The sequence below is a fragment of the Salmo trutta genome, unplaced genomic scaffold (assembly GCF_901001165.1).
Source record: "Salmo trutta unplaced genomic scaffold, fSalTru1.1, whole genome shotgun sequence".
NCBI lineage: Eukaryota > Metazoa > Chordata > Actinopteri > Salmoniformes > Salmonidae > Salmo > Salmo trutta.
The window spans coordinates 1,437,647-1,458,312 of NW_021822992.1; the positions used below are offsets into that span (position 1 = coordinate 1,437,647).

The following is a 20,666-nucleotide window of genomic DNA, read 5'->3' on the forward strand; positions in this document are numbered from 1 at the left end:
AATGTGCATGTGTCTGCTCAAACGGTCAGAAACAGACTCCATGAGGGTGGCATGAGGGCCCGACGTCCACAGGTGGGGGTTGTGCTTACAGCCCAACACCGTACAGGACGTTTGGCATTTGCCAGAGAACACCAAGATTGGCAAATTCGCCACTGGCGCCCTGTGCTCTTCACAGATGAAAGCAGGTTCACACTGAGCACGTGACAGACGTGACAGAGTCTGGAGACGCCGTGGAGAACGTTCTGCTGCCTGCAACATCCTCCAGCATGACCGGTTTGGCGGTGGGTCAGTCATGGTGTGGGGTGGCATTTCTTTGGGGGGCCGCACAGCCCTCCATGTGCTCGCCAGAGGTAGCCTGACTGCCATTAGGTACCGAGATGAGATCCTCAGACCCCTTGTGAGACCATATGCTGGTGCGGTTGGCCCTTGGTTCCTCCTAATGCAAGACAATGCTAGACCTCATGTGGCTGGAGTGTGTCAGCAGTTCCTGCAAGAAGAAGGCATTGATGCTATGGACTGGCCCGCCCGTTCCCCAGACCTGAATCCAATTGAGCACATCTGGGACATCATGTCTCGCTCCATCCACCAACGCCACGTTGCACCACAGACTGTCCAGGAGTTGGCGGATGCTTTAGTCCAGGTCTGGGAGGAGATCCCTCAGGAGACCATCCGCCACCTCATCAGGAGCATGCCCAGGCATTGTAGGGAGGTCATACAGGCACGTGGAGGCCACACACACTACTGAGCCTCATTTTGACTTGTTTTAAGGACATTACATCAAAGTTGGATCAGCCTGTAGTGTGGTTTTCCACTTTAATTTTGAGTGTGACTCCAAATCCAGACCTCCATGGGTTGATAAATTGGATTTCCATTGATTATTTTTGTGTGATTTTGTTGTCAGCACATTCAACTATGTAAAGAAAAAAGTATTTAATAAGATTATTTCATTCATTCAGATCTAGGATGTGTTATTTTAGTGTTCCCTTTATTTTTTTGAGCAGTATATATTCTTAATTCCATTCCTTTACTTTAGATTTGTGTGTACTGTGGCAGGTTACCTTAGTGTTCTTGGGCACAGGGACTATGGTGATCTGCTTGAAACATGTTGGTATTACAGACTCAGTCAGGGAGAGGTTTAAAATGTCAGTGAAGACACTTGCCAGTTGGTCAGCACATGCTCGGAGTACACATCCTGGTAATCCATCTGGCCCCGCAGCCTTGTGTATGTTGACCTGTTTAAAGGTCTTACTCATATCGGCTACGGAGAGCGTGATCACACAGTCGTCCGGAACAGCTGGTGCTCTCGTGCATGTTTCAGTGTTACTTGCCTCGAAGCGAGCATAGAAATAATTTAGCTCATCTGGTAGGTTTGTGTCACTGGGCAGCTCGCGGCTGTTCTTCCCTTTGTAGTCTGTAATAGTTTGCAAACCCTGCCATATCCGACGAGAGTCGGAGCCGGTGTAATTTGATTTGATCTTAGTCCTGTACTGATGCTTTGCCTGTTTGATGGTTCGTCAGAGGGTATAGTGGGATTTCTTAGAAGCTTCCGGGTTAGAGTCCCGCTCCTTGAAAGCAGCAGCTCTACATTTTAGCTCAGTGCGGATGTTGCCTGTAATCCATGGCTTCTGGTTGGGGTATGTCACTGTGGGGATGATGTCATTGATGCACTTATTGATAAAGCCAATGACTGATGTGGTGTACTCCTCAATGCCATCGGAAGAATCCCGGAACATATTCCAGTCTTTGCTAGCAAAACAGTCTTGTAGCGTAGCATCTGCTTCATCTGACCACTTTCTTATTGACCGAGTCACTGGTGCTTTCTGCTTTAGTTTTTGCTTGTAAGCAGGAATCAGTAGGATAGAATTATGGTCAGATTTGCCAAATGGAGGATGAGGGAGAGCTTTGTACGCGTCTCGTGTGTGTGGAGTAAAGGTGGTCTCGAGTTGTGTTCCCTCTGGTGGCAGATTTAACATGCTGGTAGAGATGAGGTAAAACGGATTTGAGTTTCCCTGCATTAAAGTCCCCGGCCACTAGGAGCGCCGCCTCTGGATGAGCGTTTTCCTGTTTGCTTATGGCCTAATACAGCTGGCTGAGTGCGTTGAGTGAGTTGATTGTACGTTGGCTAATAGGATCGATGGTAAATGTAGATTACCCTCTCTGCGACGGATCCTTACAAGGCACCCGGACCGTCGTCCACGATATCTCCGTCTTTTCATCCTGCGAATGACGGGGATGTCCGGTGTCCGTCAGAAACATTATGTACAAAATAAGTTACAAATAAAGCAAATAAACATATGTAACAGTCCCTCTCTTTGCCCCAACCCGGGCTCGAACCAGGGACCCTTGCACACATCAACAACTGACACCCACGAAGCATCGTTACCCATCGCGCCACAAAAGCCGCGGCCCTTGCAACGCAAGGGGAAACCCTACTTCAAGTCTCAGAGCGAGTGACGTCACTGATTGAAACGCTATTAGCGCGCACCACCGCTATCTAACTAGCCATTTCACATCGGTTACACATACACAATTGCACAATTAGTTACGGGATCGTAAAACGGCAACCATCTCCTTTGGCGCCATTATCCTTCTCAGCCATTATTATGCAGTGTCTAAGGCACTGCATCTCAGTGCAAGAGACGTCACTACAGTCCCTGGTTCGAATCCAGGCTGAATCACATCCGGCCGTGATTGGGAGTCCTAAAGGCGGAGCACAATTGGCCCAGTGTCGTCCTGGGTAGGCAGTCATTGTAAATAAGAATTTGTTCTTAACTGACTTGCCTAGTTAAATAAAAAAAAACGTACATTTAAAATGGCAACATTTTCTCTATGCCCCATGGCAAAATGTGTACAATTGCAGGAAATTAACTCTAAAATGTATTTTTTTCCTATCCGCTGTCAAGAGAGGGGGGGGGGGGGGGCTGCTAAAAAATTGATCACGGTGGTGGGGGAAACAAAATGTCTCTTTGGGCCCCTAAAGGATAGGGCCGGCACAAGACAACTTACTGTTAAAAGGTTTAGAAAGGAGAGAAGTTGAAGATCTTTACCTCATTAAATGAATTATGTGACAGCAGCAATAAAGCAATGAAATGACATCGTGTTTTTTTTTTTGTCTATCTTGAACATACTGTATGTAGATATATGACTATCTAGTCTCTGAATAATGTCTCTCACACTCGGAACTATTTATTATGTAGTCATTTTACCCCCATGCGTAGAAAGCTGGTGCACTATGTCCCACCCTCTCTTTCCTCCCTCTTTTCGCGTGTTTCAGAATGGCTACTCGCAAGGAATCAACGTCGACACCAACCGCCCCGATGGCTTCCACGTCTCCGGGAGCAACTTTAGATTCACCCGTGAAGCAAATTCAGATCGAGGGTCTGGTGAGTTATTAACTACGAGGTTATTTGTTGTTCCCGGGGTTTTTGGAGGCTGTGGGACGGGAAAGGCCGGGTTGGAAGTGTGGCTAGGCTAGTTAGCTTTAGCATCATGGCGGACACAAGCGGGATGTAGGGAAGGTGTTTTAACTGTTCAATGTGGTTGGATAGTATCGCTTGTCTGTACTTTTAGTTGTTGTGACAACAAAAACCCCGATGGCCAGACGGTGACCGCGGTCTTGTTGCTAAAATAAATAAATAAATAAAACCGTTAAGGTGGTTAGTACTGCCATGCTGTGTTTCATCTTGTCTCAAGAGGACCACAATGGAAACAAGTCCCAGACTTTATTGTGTGTTATCCTCAGTGATTTTATTCATGTGCACGTATGGCTTTTAAGTTTTATGTGTGCTTGTTTTTTTGTTTTTTTAAATGGTCGAATTAATAAACTAAACTAAAAGCCATTTTCTCCCCTTCTAGTAAATGGTAGTGACGTCACTCCCTCCATATGGCAGAATATCCATCTGAAACTATGTAGTTATTAACAGCGGTGGACAAAAATACTCCGTTTTCATACTTGAGTAAATGTAGACACCTTTTAAAAAGAAAATGACTCAAGTAAAAGTTACCCAGTAAAATACTACTAGAGTAAAAGTCTAAAAGTATTTGGTTTAAAATATACTTAAGTATCAAAAGTAAAAGTATACAATTAAAATGTCTTATATTAAGCAAACCAGACCAGATTTTTTTTACATTTACATTTACGGACAGCCAGGGTCACAGTTAAACACTCAGACAATTTACAAACGAAGCATTTGTGTTTAGTGAGTCCGCCAGATCAGAGGCAGTAGGGATGTTCTCTGTTTAGTGCAGTGCTTCTCAATTATTTTCTGTTACTCCCCCCCCCCCAGGAAGAAGTAAACATTTCGCGCCCCCCAACTCTCCGCCGGGACTGTAAATAGTATAATTTGTCTATAAAATTGTTATAAGTACACCTCTGCATAACATTGTGTCCTTATTAACATTAAAGAAAACAAAAAAAGAAAAAGAAATATAGATCAACTTACAACAAAGAAAAACTTTATTAACGTTGTTTTTTAGTCTGTAACAGAAAAGACTTCAAGTGCATCAATTTGCCTGAAATTTAAAATAAATTCAATACTTATTTAAACTGTAAACATTTTTTAACCATTTGATACTGAAAAATAAAATGTAATATAATCAATAAATAATAATAAATTCAAATTGATAAGCAACATTAACTCAGGAGCACAATATATGAAACACTTTGACCTATAAAACAAAAATGAATAAAACAATTTGTGCTGATTTTTTAATTAATCAAAATGAGGAAGTCAGGATTAATGGCTACAATGAGCACGTTTTGCAGAGCACAGCTTTTCCAAGCGGGGTTTGAAGCATGATACTGCAACTCTCAGCTCCTGCTCAATGTTTAGCTGGGACCTGTACTTGGTCTTCAGTGCAGCAACAGCAGAGAAGCCAGTCTCACAAAGATAAGATGTTGCAAAAGGAAGAAGAATGCCCATGGCCCTCTGCCCTAAGAGTGGATACTGCCTCTCTACACTCAGCCAGAATTCACTCAGTGTCTGTGATGTGAACCTCAGTCTCAATGTGGAGTCAGACGTCATATCAATGAACTGGTCCTCAGTTTTTATTTTTGCAGCACTTGCGTCATCCAGCATGACAGAGACCATGTCTAATGCTGCAGGCAGTATCAGCTCCTCTGCTATGCAGTGGGTTTTTTTGCACTGAGCAGTTTGGTACGCCACCTTATATGATGCTAACAGTGCTCGCTGGTTTACTGAAGTAGCATTCACAAAGCGGGACGATTGTTGACAATATTCGGCACGTTTTCGCTGAAAAAACTCAAGCGGCTTATCAGCGTGATTGGGGTGTAATGTCTTTAAGTGACGCCTTAATTTATTTGGCTTCATGCTGTCCGCTGCCAACATTTTTAGACACAGTAAACATACCGGTCTTTCCTCGTCCTCCAGATCAGAGGCAGTAGGGATTAGAGGTCGACCGATTTTATGATTTTTCAACGCCGATTATTCGAGGACCAAAAAAGCCGATACCGATTAATCGGCCAATTTTTTAAAAATATATATTTTTTGGTAATAATGACAATTACAACAATACTGAATGAACACTTATTTTAACTTAATATAATACATAAATGAAATCAATTTAGTCTCAAATAAATAATGAAACATGTTCAATTTGGTTTAAATAATGCAAAAACAAAGTGTTGGAGAAGAAAGTAAAAGTGCAATATGTGCCATGTAAAAAAGCTAACGTTTAAGTTCCTTGCTCAGAACATGAGAACATATGAAAGCTGGTGGTTCCTTTTAACATGAGTCTTCAATATTCCCAGGTAAGAAGTTTTAGGTTGTAGTTATTATAGGAATTATAGGACTATTTCTCTCTATACGATTTGTATTTCATATACCTTTGACTATTGGATGTTCTTATAGGCACTTTAGTATTGCCAGTGTAACAGTATAGCTTCCGTCCCTCTCCTCGCTCCTACCTGGGCTCGAACCAGGAACACCGACATCTGCCACCCTCGAAGCAGCGTTACCCATGTAGAGCAAGGGGAACAGCCACTCCCAAGTCTCAGAGCGAGTGACGTTTGAAACGCTATTAGCGTGCACCCGGCTAACTAGCTAGCCATTTCACATCGGTTACACCAGCCTAATCTTGGGAGTTGACAGGCTTGAAGTCATAAACAGCGCAATGCATTGCGAAGAGCTGCTGGCAAAACGCACGAAAGTGCTGTTTGAATGAATGCTTACGAGCCTGCTGCTGCCTACCACCGCTCAGTCGGACTGCTCTATCAAATATCAAATCATAGACTTAATTATAATATAATAAACACACAAATACGAGCCTTAGTTCATTAATATGGTCGAATCCGGAAACTATCATCTCGAAAACAAAACGTTTTTTTTTCTTTCAGTGAAGTACGGAACTGTTCCGTATTTTACCTAACGGGTGGCATCCCTAAGTCTAAATATTCCTGTTACATTGCACAACCTTCAATGTTATGTCATAATTACGTAAAATTCGGACAAATTTAGTTCGCAACAAGCCAGGCAATGAACGCAAGAGCAGTGACACAATTTCATGTTAGCAGGCAATAGTAACTAAATATGCAGGTTTAAAAATATATACTTGTGTATTGATTTTAAAGAAAGGCATTGATGTTTATGGTTAGGTACATTGGTGCAACGACAGTGCTTTTTTCACAAATGCGCTTGTTAAATCATCACCCGTTTGTCAAAGTAGGCTGTGATTTGATGAGAAATTAACAGGCACCGCATCGATTATATGCAACGCAGGACACGTTAGATAAACTAGTAATATCATCAACCATGTGTAGTTAACTAGTGATTAAGTGAAGATTGTTTTTTATAAGATAAGTTTAATGCTAGCTAGCAACTTACCTTGGCTTCTTGCTACCCTCGCGTAACAGGTGGTCAGCCTGCCATGCAGGCTCCTCGTGGAGTGCAATGTAAGGCAGGTGGTTAGAGTGTTGGACTAGTAACCAGAAGGTTGCAAAAACAAATCCCCCCTGAACAAGGCAGTTAACCCACTGTTCCTAGGCCGTCATTGAAAATAAGAATGTGTTCTTAATCTGACTTGTCTAGTTAAATTACCGATTGTTATGAAAACTTGATATCGGCCCTAATTAATCGGCCATTCCGATTAATCGGTCGACCTCTAGTTGAGTGAGTCGTCCAGATCAGAGGCAGTAGGGATGACCAGGGATGTTCTCTGTTTAGTGAGTCCTCCAGATCAGAGGCACTAGGGACGACCAGGGATGTTCTCTGTTTAGTGAGTCCTCCAGATCAGAGGCAGTAGGGATGACCAGGGATGTTCTCTGTTTAGTGAGTCCTCCAGATCAGAGGCAGTAGGGACGACCAGGGATGTTCTCTGTTTAGTGAGTCCTCCAGATCAGAGGCAGTAGGGATGACCAGGGATGTTCTCTGTTTAGTGAGTCCTCCAGATCAGAGGCAGTAGGGATGACCAGGGATGTTCTCTTGATAAGTGTGTGAATTAGACCAATTTCCTGTCCTGCTAAACATTCCAAATGTAAACAAATACTTTTGGGTGTCAGGGAAAATGTAAGGAGTAAAAAGTACATTATTTTCTTTAAGAATGTAGTGAAGTAAAAGTTGTCAAAAATATAAATAGTAAAGTACAGATACCCCCCAAAAAACATAAGTACTTTACACCACTGGTAGTTAGTCTGTAGCAATAACTGGGAACACGTGGGTAGTTAAGAGAGATGCTGCCATGTCTGTCAATTTGAGTCACATTCATGTTCAGGCCTCACACAAAACACACGACTGACAGTCAGAGCCAGAAGTGGCCCCTGCTGTGTCCACAGTACAAAACACACGACTGACAGTCAGAGCCAGAAGTGGCCCCTGCTGTGTCCACAGTACAAAACACACATTACACAAACAAACAAAACAAAGCTCACAAATTAACTGGAAAAACAGAAATAACAGATTTACATCAAGGCTACATTGACCTTTTCTCCTGCACTACCTCTGTTTTGCCAACAGAGGGCGAAATTGTTTTACTGGTAATAAAATCTCCTAATCAATCTGCAGTAGAAAAATACAGAATTAGTTTGTTACGCTTCACGTTCCATCAGAGGAGAGGAGAGGAACTTGACTGAGCAGCTGCTGCTAGATCACGATTTGATCATCCTCATTAAATCAACAGCCAGACTAGAGGACCAGGGTTCAATAAGAGTCTACTGTGTACGGTTGAGTGCTTGGCTGTTTAGATCCAAGGAGATTGTTATGAAGAAATATGGACTCATTTTGGGATATAATTGGCTGGGCCCGCATCTCAAATGGCACCCTATTCCCTAATGTAGTGCACCGCGTCCCCTGGACGAAAGTAGTTCGCTATATAGGGAATAGAGTGTTATCTGGGATGCGGCCTGTGTTTTGTCTTTTGAAATACAAAGCAAAATCTGAATTTTTCTAAAGGACAGTTTTGATCATTGTGAAGGACAGGTATTCCTAGAGTAGCGTAACTATTCACCAGCTCTGAGTACTTGGAGACAGCTAGCTATTTGCTATTCCATTACATCCCGCTAACTCCAGAGATGTAGAGAGAGGATGGCCCTCAAACAGAAACCAGGAAGTCCTGTTGTTATGCAGGGAGAGAGAAGAAGAGCACGGGGATTCTCCAAACTAGAGCAGGGATACAAACGACTAACTTTTTTTCGGTTATATTCACCGTTTCTATGTCAACACAGGTCATCTACATGAAACGTGTAGAGGGGGAGGTCTGACAGTACGCAGAGGACTGATGGGAAGTTGGCCTCTTTTTACTGACTCGGATCAGTGATTGTTTGATACAGTATCCTAAAAATTATTAATACAGGGTGTTACGGTACAGAGTCAATGTGGAGGCTATATACAGGGGGTACCGGTACAGAGTCAATGTGGAGGCTATATACAGGGGGTACCGGTACAGAGTCAATGTGGAGGCTATATACAGGGTGTTACGGTACAGAGTCAATGTGGAGGCTATATACAGGGTGTTACGGTACAGAGTCAATGTGGAGGCTATATACAGGGGGGTACTGGTACAGAGTCAATGTGGAAGCTATATACAGGGGGTACCGGTACAGAGTCAATGTGGAGGCTATATACAGGGTGTTATGCTACAGAGTCAATGTGGAGGCTATATACAGAGGGTACCGGTACAGAGTCAATGTGGAGGCTATATACAGGGGGTATCAGTACAGAGTCAATGTGGAGGCTATATACAGAGGGTACCGGTACAGAGTCAATGTGGAGGCTATATACAGGGTATTATGGTACAGAGTCAATGTGGAGGCCATATACAGGGGGTACCGGTACAGAGTCAATGTGGAGGCTATATACAGGGGGTACCGGTACAGAGTCAATGTGGAGGCTATATACAGAGGGTACCGGTACAGAGTCAATGTGGAGGCTATATACAGGGGGTACCGGTACAGAGTCAATGTGGAGGCTATATACAGGGGGTACCGATACAGAGTCAATGTGGAGGCTATATACAGGGGGTACCGGTACAGAGACAATGTGGAGGCTATATACAGGGTGTTACGGTACAGAGTCAATGTGGAGGCTATATACAGGGGGTACTGGTACAGAGTCAATGTGGAGGCTATATACAGGGGGTACCGGTACAGAGTCAATGTGGAGGCTATATACAGGGGGTACCGGTACAGAGTCAATGTGGAGGCTATATACAGGGGGTACCGGTACAGAGTCAATGTGGAGGCTATATACAGGGGGTACCGGTACAGAGTCAATGTGGAAGCTATATACAGGGGGTACCAGTACAGAGTCAATGTGGAGGCTATATACAGGAGGTACCAGTACAGAGTCAATGTGGAGGCTATATACAGGGGGTACCGGTACAGAGTCAATGTGGTGGCTATATACAGGGGGTACCAGTACAGAGTCAATGTGGAGGCTATATACAGGGGGTACCGGTACAGAGTCAATGTGGAGGCTATATACAGGGGGTACCGGTATAGAGTCAATGTGGAGGCTATATACAGGGGGTACCGGTACAGAGTCAATGTGGAGGCTATATACAGGGGGTACCGGTACAGAGTCAATGTGGAGGCTATATACAGGGGGGTACCGGTACAGAGTCAATGTGGAGGCTATATACAGGGGGGTACCGGTACAGAGTCAATGTGGAGGCTATATACAGGGGGGTACCGGTACAGAGTCAATGTGGAGGCTATATACAGGGGGTACCGGTACAGAGTCAATGTGTGGGGGCACCGGTTAGTTGAGGTAATATGTACATGTAGAGTTATTAAAGTGACTTATGCATAGATGACAACAGAGAGTAGCAGTGGAGTAAAGATTAACACTTAGGCTATTGATTATAGACCTAATTAAATTGGGGATTCCTCTCTCTCCTCTGTTTTCTTAGCCTAATTGTCTAAGGGCTGTTTCCTCTGCCTCATTGTTCTCCATCTCAATATGCTGGTTAATTTAGTTATTATGCACGTAGCAACATAGGGAAAGGAGCCAATTCTACAGTGCACTGAAAATGATGTTTCAGAACCATGGACAGCGACCGTATACCACGACACGGGAGAAAGTGCTTTTGTTATAACATAACATCAGACGGTGATTGGTGGGTGGAGTGGCTGTAGTTTGTTTACGTTGAGGGACTGACGGCAAAGCCAATAGAGAAGGGCAAGGTGTCGGCCCCATGTATCGGTCATTCTCTATCGATCAACTTGGAGTCATGCGATGAGTTTAACCTGCTGCTGCTTCTTGTTGTTGTTGTTGTTGTTGCAATAGTCAACTTGGTGTGGGGGGGGGCTTGGTGTGGGGGGGGGCTTGGTGTGAGGGGGGGGCGCTTGGTGTGAGGGGGGGGCTTGGTGAGAGGCAGGGGGAGGGGCTTGATGTGAGAGGTGAGGGGGGGCTTGGTGTGAGGGGGGGGCGGCTTGGTGTGAGGGGGGGGGCGCTTGGTGTGAGGGGGGGGCTTGGTGTGAGGGGGGGGCGCTTGGTGTGAGAGGCAGGGGGGGCTTGGTGTGAGGGGCGAGGGGGGGGGGGGCTTGGTGTGAGAGGCAGGGGGGGGGCTTGATGTATGTCTAAACCATAGAGGAAGAGGCTAAGCGAGAGGTTTTACTCTGCCCAATGTGTTTCTATGGGCTTATTTCTGGACCTAAGCTTGTTGCCTGTCTTCCCTCCTTTGGGTCAACGACTCCCATTGTTAGGGCAGAGACGTGCATCTCTTCAATATATAGAGATGGTGTAAATGGGAGAGGCACACAGCAGAGGAGTGAAGGAGATGAGACCAAGAATACAATATGAGAACAAGCAGACAAACACTCAGACAGATTTAACAAAACCTTGATTCTTCAGATACAGGCATTTTGGAATATCGCACAAAAACGTACATTTTGAAGGAATCAAATGAATTCAATATATCGTCCATGTTGTGTTTTTATATTTTTGTTCAGTATAGATATACAGAACCAGTCAAAGGTTTGGACACCTACTCATTCAAGGGTTTTTCTTTATTTTGACTATTTTCTACATTGTAGAATAATAGTGAAAACATCAAAACTATGACAAAATATATTTTATATTCTTCAAAGTAGCCACTCTTTGCCTTGATGACAGCTTTGCACACTCTTGGCATTCTCATTCACTGGTAGTGTATATCGGGAATCACCCGTAAGTCTGAAAATGTAGCATGATTTTTAGGTCATATGGCCCAGCACCCCACGGAGGCCCACTGAGGCCCCCCACGGAGGCCCACTGAGGCCCGGCCCACCCCGGAGGCCCGGCCCCCCCCGGAGGCCCACTGAGGCCCGGCCCCCCCCGGAGGCCCGGCCCCCCCCGGAGGCCCGGCCCGGCCCCCCACGGAGGCCCACTGAGGCCCGGCCCCCCACTGAGGCCCGGCCCCCCACGGAGGCCCACTGAGGCCCGGCCCTACCAACAGTTCTATATAGCGTTACAGCAGATTAACAGGTAATGGAGGTAGAGGCCTCAGTTAGCTACTTCCAATGCTTGGCAGGTACAAACCTTCCACATCATAGATTCTGAGTCCCTAACATCCAGGCTACTCAAAGCTAACTTTGTATTTCTGACAGTGTGTTGCATTACCTTCAGAATGTATTGTCTGTGTGGGCTATTGATTTATGGCCTGGAATTAAGGATGGAAGCCAGCAGGGGTTTCGCCTACGATTTTATTTTTTTGCTTCATTCAATTTTAAACCTGTTGATTTTACTATTTTTAGTGGCCACATATCAATCTCTCGTCTCCACATGAAGTTTGCCGCACCGGCTGTTGAGCGAGATGGATCTGAAGTAGTAGAGAAACGTACCTTTTTATAAAAGTCCAACGGGCTTTACTTGCAATACGTAATGTTATTTGTATGAAGCCTGGATATCATAACAAAGCCACTAGTACCTGATTTAACCCGTAGTCCTTCAGGTGATGGCTTCCATCGATCCGTCAGGGTTCCAGCTCTGTTGTGACGCTCCGTTATTTTGGTTTTGAGACGTGCTGAAAGGATTGGTGTGGCTGGGTGAAGGTTTAGAATACGTTAGATGAGAATTTACAGACTTTAATCTGACCCTGTGGCTTTGAGAGAGAAAAAAAGGACGTTTGCAGCAGTGATGGAGGGGAATAGGCTTGAAAAGGTGTCCGTTCTATCCCTATAAAACGTGGGCGGAATCCAGACGTTAAAACAGATTTTTCAACAATATAAAACAAATGTATTGAACTTGGGAATCAAGTAAAATGTATTGAAAATAAATGATTTTGTTCAAGTTTATCATGACATGAACAGAATCCTTCAGTGATTTGTATTTCCTGCAACTTTCTAGAGGTAAGGTGTGTGTGCGTGCAGTGTACGAGTCTACCACTTAATGTAGCCGTTAGCGATGATGCTAATGAAAAGTCTTCTGGTAGATTAAAAGTTCCCCTCTAACCTTCTCTGTTAAATGTTAACTACGAAGCTGCCTATGTTCACCTGGCAGAATGACGTCATGAATATTTTCATATGTCCAGTGGGTATTTGTTTTGCAAACTCTACCATCACGTGCGCTATTAAAAAACCCTAGCACAACAGCCTCTTGCTAGGTGTTGAATTGCCTAAACACGACTATTATAGTTATGAATGTTTTTTTTTTTTTTTAAAGATATAAACGTTTTCTTCCGCTTTGTCGCTTGTTGACAAAAAAATGACAATCATATCCATTTTAATCTCACTTTGTAACACAAAATGTGAAGAAATCCAAGGTCTGAATACTTTCACACTGTAGAACATCCAATGTTATTGTTACAGTAGCCTACCAAGAAAGGCATTGCTCCAGACCAAGCTCCCGTGCAGAAGCTCTATTTCCTTTTCCAACAGCCAGATCAATCGCCTTCAACTTGAAAGCTGCATCATATGCATTTCTCCGTGTCTTTGCCATGATGAGGGTGACAAAATGACTACCGTAATCAGAATGATGGGAAGTTTGAGAGCGCTCGATTTAATCTAAACAGTAAACAAAAAAAGTTGTTTGACCTTAACCCGTTCGGCAATTTCATTGGTCTAATGACTTCTTGCCGCCAAAAAAACTGAGCACGTCACAGAATGTGTATTTAAAAAAAATAAAAATGTTATTTGAAAGCGGGAAAAATCCATATATTAGCCGCGTCATTGTTTAAGCCGCGAGGTTCAAAGCCTGGGAAAAAAGTAGCAGCTTATAGTCCAGAAATTACGGTAATTTTTCCACCAAATGTTTAGACAGATTATTTCACTTATAATTCACTGTAACACAATTCCAGTGGGTCAGAAGTTAACTTAGTGTATGTAAACTGTGCCTTTAAACAGCTTGGAAAATTCCAGAAAATGACGTCATGGCTTTAGAAGCTTCTGATAGGCTAATTGACATCATTTGAGTCAATTGGAGGTGTACCTGTGGATGTATTTCAAGGTCTACCTTCAAACTCAGTACCTCTTTGCTTGACATCATGGGAAAATCTAAAGAAATCAGCCAAGACCTCAGAACAAAAATTGTAGACCTCCACAAGTCTGGTTCATCCCCGGTCTGTTATTCAGACTAACGCTGTTCTAAGGACCCCCTCCCCCCCGGTCTGTTATTCAGACTACCGCTGTTCTAAGGACACCCCCCCTGGTCTGTTATTCAGACTAATGCTGTTCTAAGGACCCCCCCCGGTCTGTTATTCAGACTACCGCTGTTCTAAGGACCCCCCCTGGTCTGTTATTCAGACTAACGCTGTTCTAAGGACCCCCTCCCCCCCGGTCTGTTATTCAGACTAACGCTGTTCTAAGGACCCGTCCCGTCCCCCCCTGGTCTGTTATTTCCCATGGTGCCCCATGGCTCCCTGGTATTAATCACCAACAGGGGGCCTCGTCCTCTCCTCTGTTCCAGCAGTGTGAGATTGTCTGTTGTCTTGACCTGCTTCTGCTCTTTATCAATGTGATTTATGAGGAACTCCATGACCTGTTGTCTTCCAGCTTGTTTCTCTTGTTTATTCACACTGTTGTCCTTTTTTATTTTCCCCTTTTTATCTTCCTCATCTCCGGTGTTTCTGCAACAGCAGAGCAGTAGGTCTCTGTCCTGTCATCTCTCTATGGTGGCTATTTTATTTTAGATTTTATGTCACCTTTATTTAACCAGGTAGGCCAGTGGAGAACAAGTCCTTTATTTAACCAGGTAGGCCAGTGGAGAACAAGTCCTTTATTTAACCAGGTAGGCCAGTGGAGAACAAGTCCTTTATTTAACCAGGTAGGCCAGTGGAGAACAAGTTCTCATTTACAACTGCGACCTGGCCAAGATAAAGCAAAGCAGTTCGACACAAACAAAAACACAGAGTTACACATGGAATAAACAAACATACAGTCATTAACACTATAGAAAAATCTATATACAGTGTGTGCAAATGAGGTAAGATAAGGGAGGTAAGGCAATAAATAGGCCGTAGTGGTGATGTAATTACAATATAGCAATTAAACACTGGAATGGTAGATGTGCAGAAGATGAATGTGCAAGTAGAGATACTGGGGTGCAAAGGAGCAAGATAAATAAATAAATACAGTAGGGGATGAGGTAGATGGGCTGTTTACAGATGGGCTGTTTACAGGTGCAGTGATCTGTGAGCTGCTCTGACAGCTGGTGCTTAAAGCTAGTGAGGGAGATAAGTGTTTCCAGTTTTAGAGATTTTTGTAGTTCATTCCAGTCATTGGCAGCAGAGAACTGGAAGGAGAGACGGCCAAAGTAGGAATTGGCTTTGGGGGGGTGACCAGAGAGATATACCTGCTGGAGCGCGTGCTGCGGGTGGGTGCTGCTATGGTGACCAGTGAGATATACCTGCTGGAGCGCGTGCTGCGGGTGGGTGCTGCTATGGTGACCAGTGAGATATACCTGCTGGAGCGCGTGCTACAGGTGGGTGCTGCTATGGTGACCAGTGAGATATACCTGCTGGAGCGCGTGCTACAGGTGGGTGCTGCTATGGTGACCAGTGAGATATACCTGCTGGAGCGCGTGCTACAGGTGAGTGCTGCTATGGTGACCAGTGAGATATACCTGCTGGAGCGCGTGCTGCGGGTGGGTGCTGCTATGGTGACCAGTGAGATATACCTGCTGGAGCGCGTGCTACAGGTGGCTGCTGCTATGGTGACCAGCGAGCTGACTAGGATTCTATATGGGAGCTTAATCTGCCACTTAAAAGGACACCTATTATTTGGTTCTTTGGCCAAATCTTCCAGAGAAGCCGTGCAAGACTGGTGGGATAACGTGTCCATGGGCAGTCAGAATTATACCCCTGAGTCCAGTGGAGACCAAGACTGGGGGATAACGTGTCCATGGACAGTCAGAATTATACCCCTGAGTCCAGTGGAGACCAAGACTGGGGGATAACGTGTCCATGGGCAGTCAGAATTATACCCCTGAGTCCAGTGGAGACCAAGACTGGGGGATAACGTGTCCATGGACAGTCAGAATTATACCCCTGAGTCCAGTGGAGACCAAGACTGGGGGATAACGTGTCCATGGGCAGTCAGAATTATACCCCTGAGTCCAGTGGAGACCAAGACTGGGGGATAACGTGTCCATGGACAGTCAGAATTATACCCCTGAGTCCAGTGGAGACCAAGACTGGGGGGATAACGTGTCCATGGGCAGTCAGAATTATACCCCTGAGTCCAGTGGAGACCAAGACTGGGGATAACGTGTCCATGGGCAGTCAGAATTATACCCCTGAGTCCAGTGGAGACCAAGACTGGGGGATAACGTGTCCATGGGCAGTCAGAATTATACCCCTGAGTCCAGTGGAGACCAAGACTGGGGGATAACGTGTCCATGGGCAGTCAGAATTATACCCCTGAGTCCAGTGGAGACCAAGACTGGGGGATAACGTGTCCATGGACAGTCAGAATTATACCCCTGAGTCCAGTGGAGACCAAGACTGGGGGATAACGTGTCCATGGACAGTCAGAATTATACCCCTGAGTCCAGTGGAGACCAAGACTGGGGGGATAACGTGTCCATGGACAGTCAGAATTATACCCCTGAGTCCAGTGGAGACCAAGACTGGGGGATAACGTGTCCATGGACAGTCAGAATTATACCCCTGAGTCCAGTGGAGACCAAGACTGGGGGATAACGTGTCCATGGACAGTCAGAATTATACCCCTGAGTCCAGTGGAGACCAAGACTGGGGGATAACGTGTCCATGGGCAGTCAGAATTATACCCCTGAGTCCAGTGGAGACCAAGACTGGGGGATAACGTGTCCATGGGCAGTCAGAATTATACCCCTGAGTCCAGTGGAGACCAAGACTGGGGGATAACGTGTCCATGGGCAGTCAGAATTATACCCCTGAGTCCAGTGGAGACCAAGACTGGGGGATAACGTGTCCATGGGCAGTCAGAATTATACCCCTGAGTCCAGTGGAGACCAAGACTGGGGGATAACGTGTCCATGGACAGTCAGAATTATACCCCTGAGTCCAGTGGAGACCAAGACTGGGGGATAACGTGTCCATGGACAGTCAGAATTATACCCCTGAGTCCAGTGGAGACCAAGACTGGGGGATAACGTGTCCATGGACAGTCAGAATTATACCCCTGAGTCCAGTGGAGACCAAGACTGGGGGATAACGTGTCCATGGACAGTCAGAATTATACCCCTGAGTCCAGTGGAGACCAAGACTGGGGGATAACGTGTCCATGGACAGTCAGAATTATACCCCTGAGTCCAGTGGAGACCAAGACTGGGGGATAACGTGTCCATGGACAGTCAGAATTATACCCCTGAGTCCAGTGGAGACCAAGACTGGGGGATAACGTGTCCATGGGCAGTCAGAATTATACCCCTGAGTCCAGTGGAGACCAAGACTGGGGGATAACGTGTCCATGGGCAGTCAGAATTATACCCCTGAGTCCAGTGGAGACCAAGACTGGGGGATAACGTGTCCATGGACAGTCAGAATTATACCCCTGAGTCCAGTGGAGACCAAGACTGGGGGATAACGTGTCCATGGGCAGTCAGAATTATACCCCTGAGTCCAGTGGAGACCAAGACTGGGGGATAACGTGTCCATGGGCAGTCAGAATTATACCCCTGAGTCCAGTGGAGACCAAGACTGGGGGATAACGTGTCCATGGGCAGTCAGAATTATACCCCTGAGTCCAGTGGAGACCAAGACTGGGGGATAACGTGTCCATGGGCAGTCAGAATTATACCCCTGAGTCCAGTGGAGACCAAGACTGGGGGATAACGTGTCCATGGGCAGTCAGAATTATACCCCTGAGTCCAGTGGAGACCAAGACTGGGGGATAACGTGTCCATGGACAGTCAGAATTATACCCCTGAGTCCAGTGGAGACCAAGACTGGGGGATAACGTGTCCATGGACAGTCAGAATTATACCCTGAGTCCAGTGGAGACCAAGACTGGGGGATAACGTGTCCATGGACAGTCAGAATTATACCCCTGAGTCCAGTGGAGACCAAGAGACTGGGGATAACGTGTCCATGGGCAGTCAGAATTATACCCCTGAGTCCAGTGGAGACCAAGACTGGGGGATAACGTGTCCATGGGCAGTCAGAATTATACCCCTGAGTCCAGTGGAGACCAAGACTGGGGGATAACGTGTCCATGGACAGTCAGAATTATACCCCTGAGTCCAGTGGAGACCAATAATCCGCTACAGTGTCGGGCTCAGTCCAGTTTCTGACAAATACTTTATCTTGCCCTTTTTCTGAAATCATCTCACATTCTCTCTCTCTCTCTCTCTCTCTCTCTCTCTCTCTCCTCCCTGTCTCTCTCTCTCTCTCTCTGTCTCTCTCTCCCTGTCTCTCTCTCTCTCTCTCTCTCTCTCTCTCTCTCTCTCTCTGTCTCTCCAGGTGGTCCTGAAGATGATCAAGCATTACCAGGAGGAGGGTCAGGGCAGTGAGGTGGTCCAGGGTGTCCTGCTGGGCCTGGTAGTGGAGGACAGGTTAGAGATCACCAACTGTTTCCCCTTCCCTCAGCACACTGAGGACGACGCTGACTTTGATGAAGGTACACGAGAGCACTGTGTTTGTGCTTGGAATTGGAAACCTACTGCTCTTCTCTCTCTCTCTGTGTGTGTGTGTGTGTGTCCTCTCAATGTTCAGTGTTTCTCATTATGTCTCCTGTGTGTCAGTCAGTACCTCATCAGAGATCATTCCTCTCTGACCGGAGCCCCTGCTGCTTCCTGTATCAAACCCTGTTTCTCTGGGCAGCTTGTTGGCACACAGTCAAACTGACTGACAGGCGTAGTCTGACACGAGGAAGGGAAAGGTCTCTCTAATCATGTCTCTCATTTGTCTCGCTAACAAGCTACTGTCCTGAATTCTGGGTAATAACCGAGCATGAAAGGTTGCTAAAGGTCGTTAGTATCAGAGGTCTGTCTGTAGTAGAGAATGGAGAACAGTAACTGAGATATCTAGTAGGTCTGTCTGTCTGTAGTAGTGAATGGAGAACAGTAACTGAGATATCTAGTAGGTCTGTCTGTCTGTAGTAGTGAATGGAGAACAGTAACTGAGATATCTAGTAGGTCTGTCTGTAGTAGAGAATGGAGAACAGTAACTGAGATATCTAGTAGGTCTGTCTGTCTGTAGTAGTGAATGGAGAACAGTAGCTGAGATATCTAGTAGGTCTGTCTGTAGTAGTGAATGGAGAACAGTAGCTGAGATATCTAGTAGGTCTGTCTGTAGTAGTGAATGGAGAACAGTAGCTGAGTTATCTAGTAGGTCTGTCTGTAGTAGAGAATGGAGAACAGTAGCTGAGATATCTAGTAGGTCTGTCTGTAGTAGTGAATGGAGAACAGTAGCTGAGATATCTAGTAGGTCTGTCTGTAGTAGAGAATGGAGAACAGTAACTGAGATATCTAGTAGGTCTGTAGTAGTGAATGGAGAACAGTAGCTGAGATATCTAGTAGGTCTGTCTGTAGTAGTGAATGGAGAACAGTAACTGAGATATCTAGTAGGTCTGTCTGTAGTAGAGAATGGAGAACAGTAACTGAGATATCTAGTAGGTCTGTCTGTAGTAGAGAATGGAGAACAGTAGCTGAGATATCTAGTAGGTCTGTCTGTCTGTAGTAGAGAATGGAGAACAGTAACTGAGATATCTAGTAGGTCTGTCTGTCTAGTAGAGAATGGAGAACAGTAGCTGAGATATCTAGTAGGTCTGTCTGTCTGTAGTAGTGAATGGAGAACAGTAGCTGAGATATCTAGTAGGTCTGTCTGTAGTAGAGAATGGAGAACAGTAACTGAGATATCTAGTAGGTCTGTCTGTAGTAGAGAATGGAGAACAGTAGCTGAGATATCTAGTAGGTCTGTCTGTAGTAGAGAATGGAGAACAGTAACTGAGATATCTAGTAGGTCTGTCTGTCTGTAGTAGAGAATGGAGAACAGTAGCTGAGATATCTAGTAGGTCTGTCTGTAGTAGAGAATGGAGAACAGTAGCTGAGTTATCTAGTAGGTCTGTCTGTAGTAGAGAATGGAGAACAGTAACTGAGATATCTAGTAGGTCTGTCTGTAGTAGAGAATGGAGAACAGTAACTGAGATATCTAGTAGGTCTGTCTGTAGTAGTGAATGTGGGCCACGTCCTGAATACTCCACCAGACCCGTCTCGGTAAACCACGTCCTGAATACTCCACCAGACCCGTCTCGGTAAACCACGTCCTGAATACTCCACCAGACCCGTCTCGGTAAACCACGTCCTGGATACTCCACCAGACCCGTCTCGGTGGGCCACGTCCTGGATACTCCACCAGACCCGTCTCGGTGGGCCACGTCCTGGATACTCCACCAGACCCGTCTCGGTGGGCCACGTCCTGGATACTCCACCAGACCCGTCTCGGTGGGCCACGTCCTGGATACTCTACCAGATCCGTCTCGGTGGGCCACGTCCTGGATACTCCACCAGACCCGTCTCGGTGGGCCACGTCCTGGATACTCCACCAGACCCGTCTCGGTAAACCACGTCCTGGATACTCACACTGATTGGGAAGTCATGTGTTCTAATAAGCCCAGTCACTGCACGACAGTGACCCATGACCCCCAACATATTTTGCCCTCTAGTGTACAAAACAGATTTAAATGAACAGACGGCATAGAAACAGGTCAAAGTGGTATAGGGCAGTAGAGGCGCTTGAAGATTTGTTTGTTTGTAGTCTTGGGTCTGCGAAAAATTTGACCTTTTTTTATATAAACTCATTTAATGCAATTCTAT

General features: G+C 45.6%; 2 protein-coding genes across 2 annotated transcripts in view; one reads left to right on the forward strand and one right to left on the reverse strand.

Annotated features, from left to right (window-relative positions):
- Positions 1-20,666, reverse strand: part of LOC115187885 (CUB and sushi domain-containing protein 3-like) — a 1,475,978-nt gene that overhangs the window by 1,295,263 nt on the left and 160,049 nt on the right.
- LOC115187879 (eukaryotic translation initiation factor 3 subunit H) overlaps positions 3,231-20,666 on the forward strand; it is an 83,258-nt gene continuing 65,822 nt past the window's right edge. The window contains exons 1-2 of the mRNA XM_029746920.1: positions 3,231-3,383; positions 18,313-18,469. Coding sequence (XP_029602780.1) covers positions 3,276-3,383; positions 18,313-18,469 — 265 coding nt within the window. The 5' untranslated portion in view covers positions 3,231-3,275. The remainder of the gene's footprint in view (positions 3,384-18,312; positions 18,470-20,666) is intronic.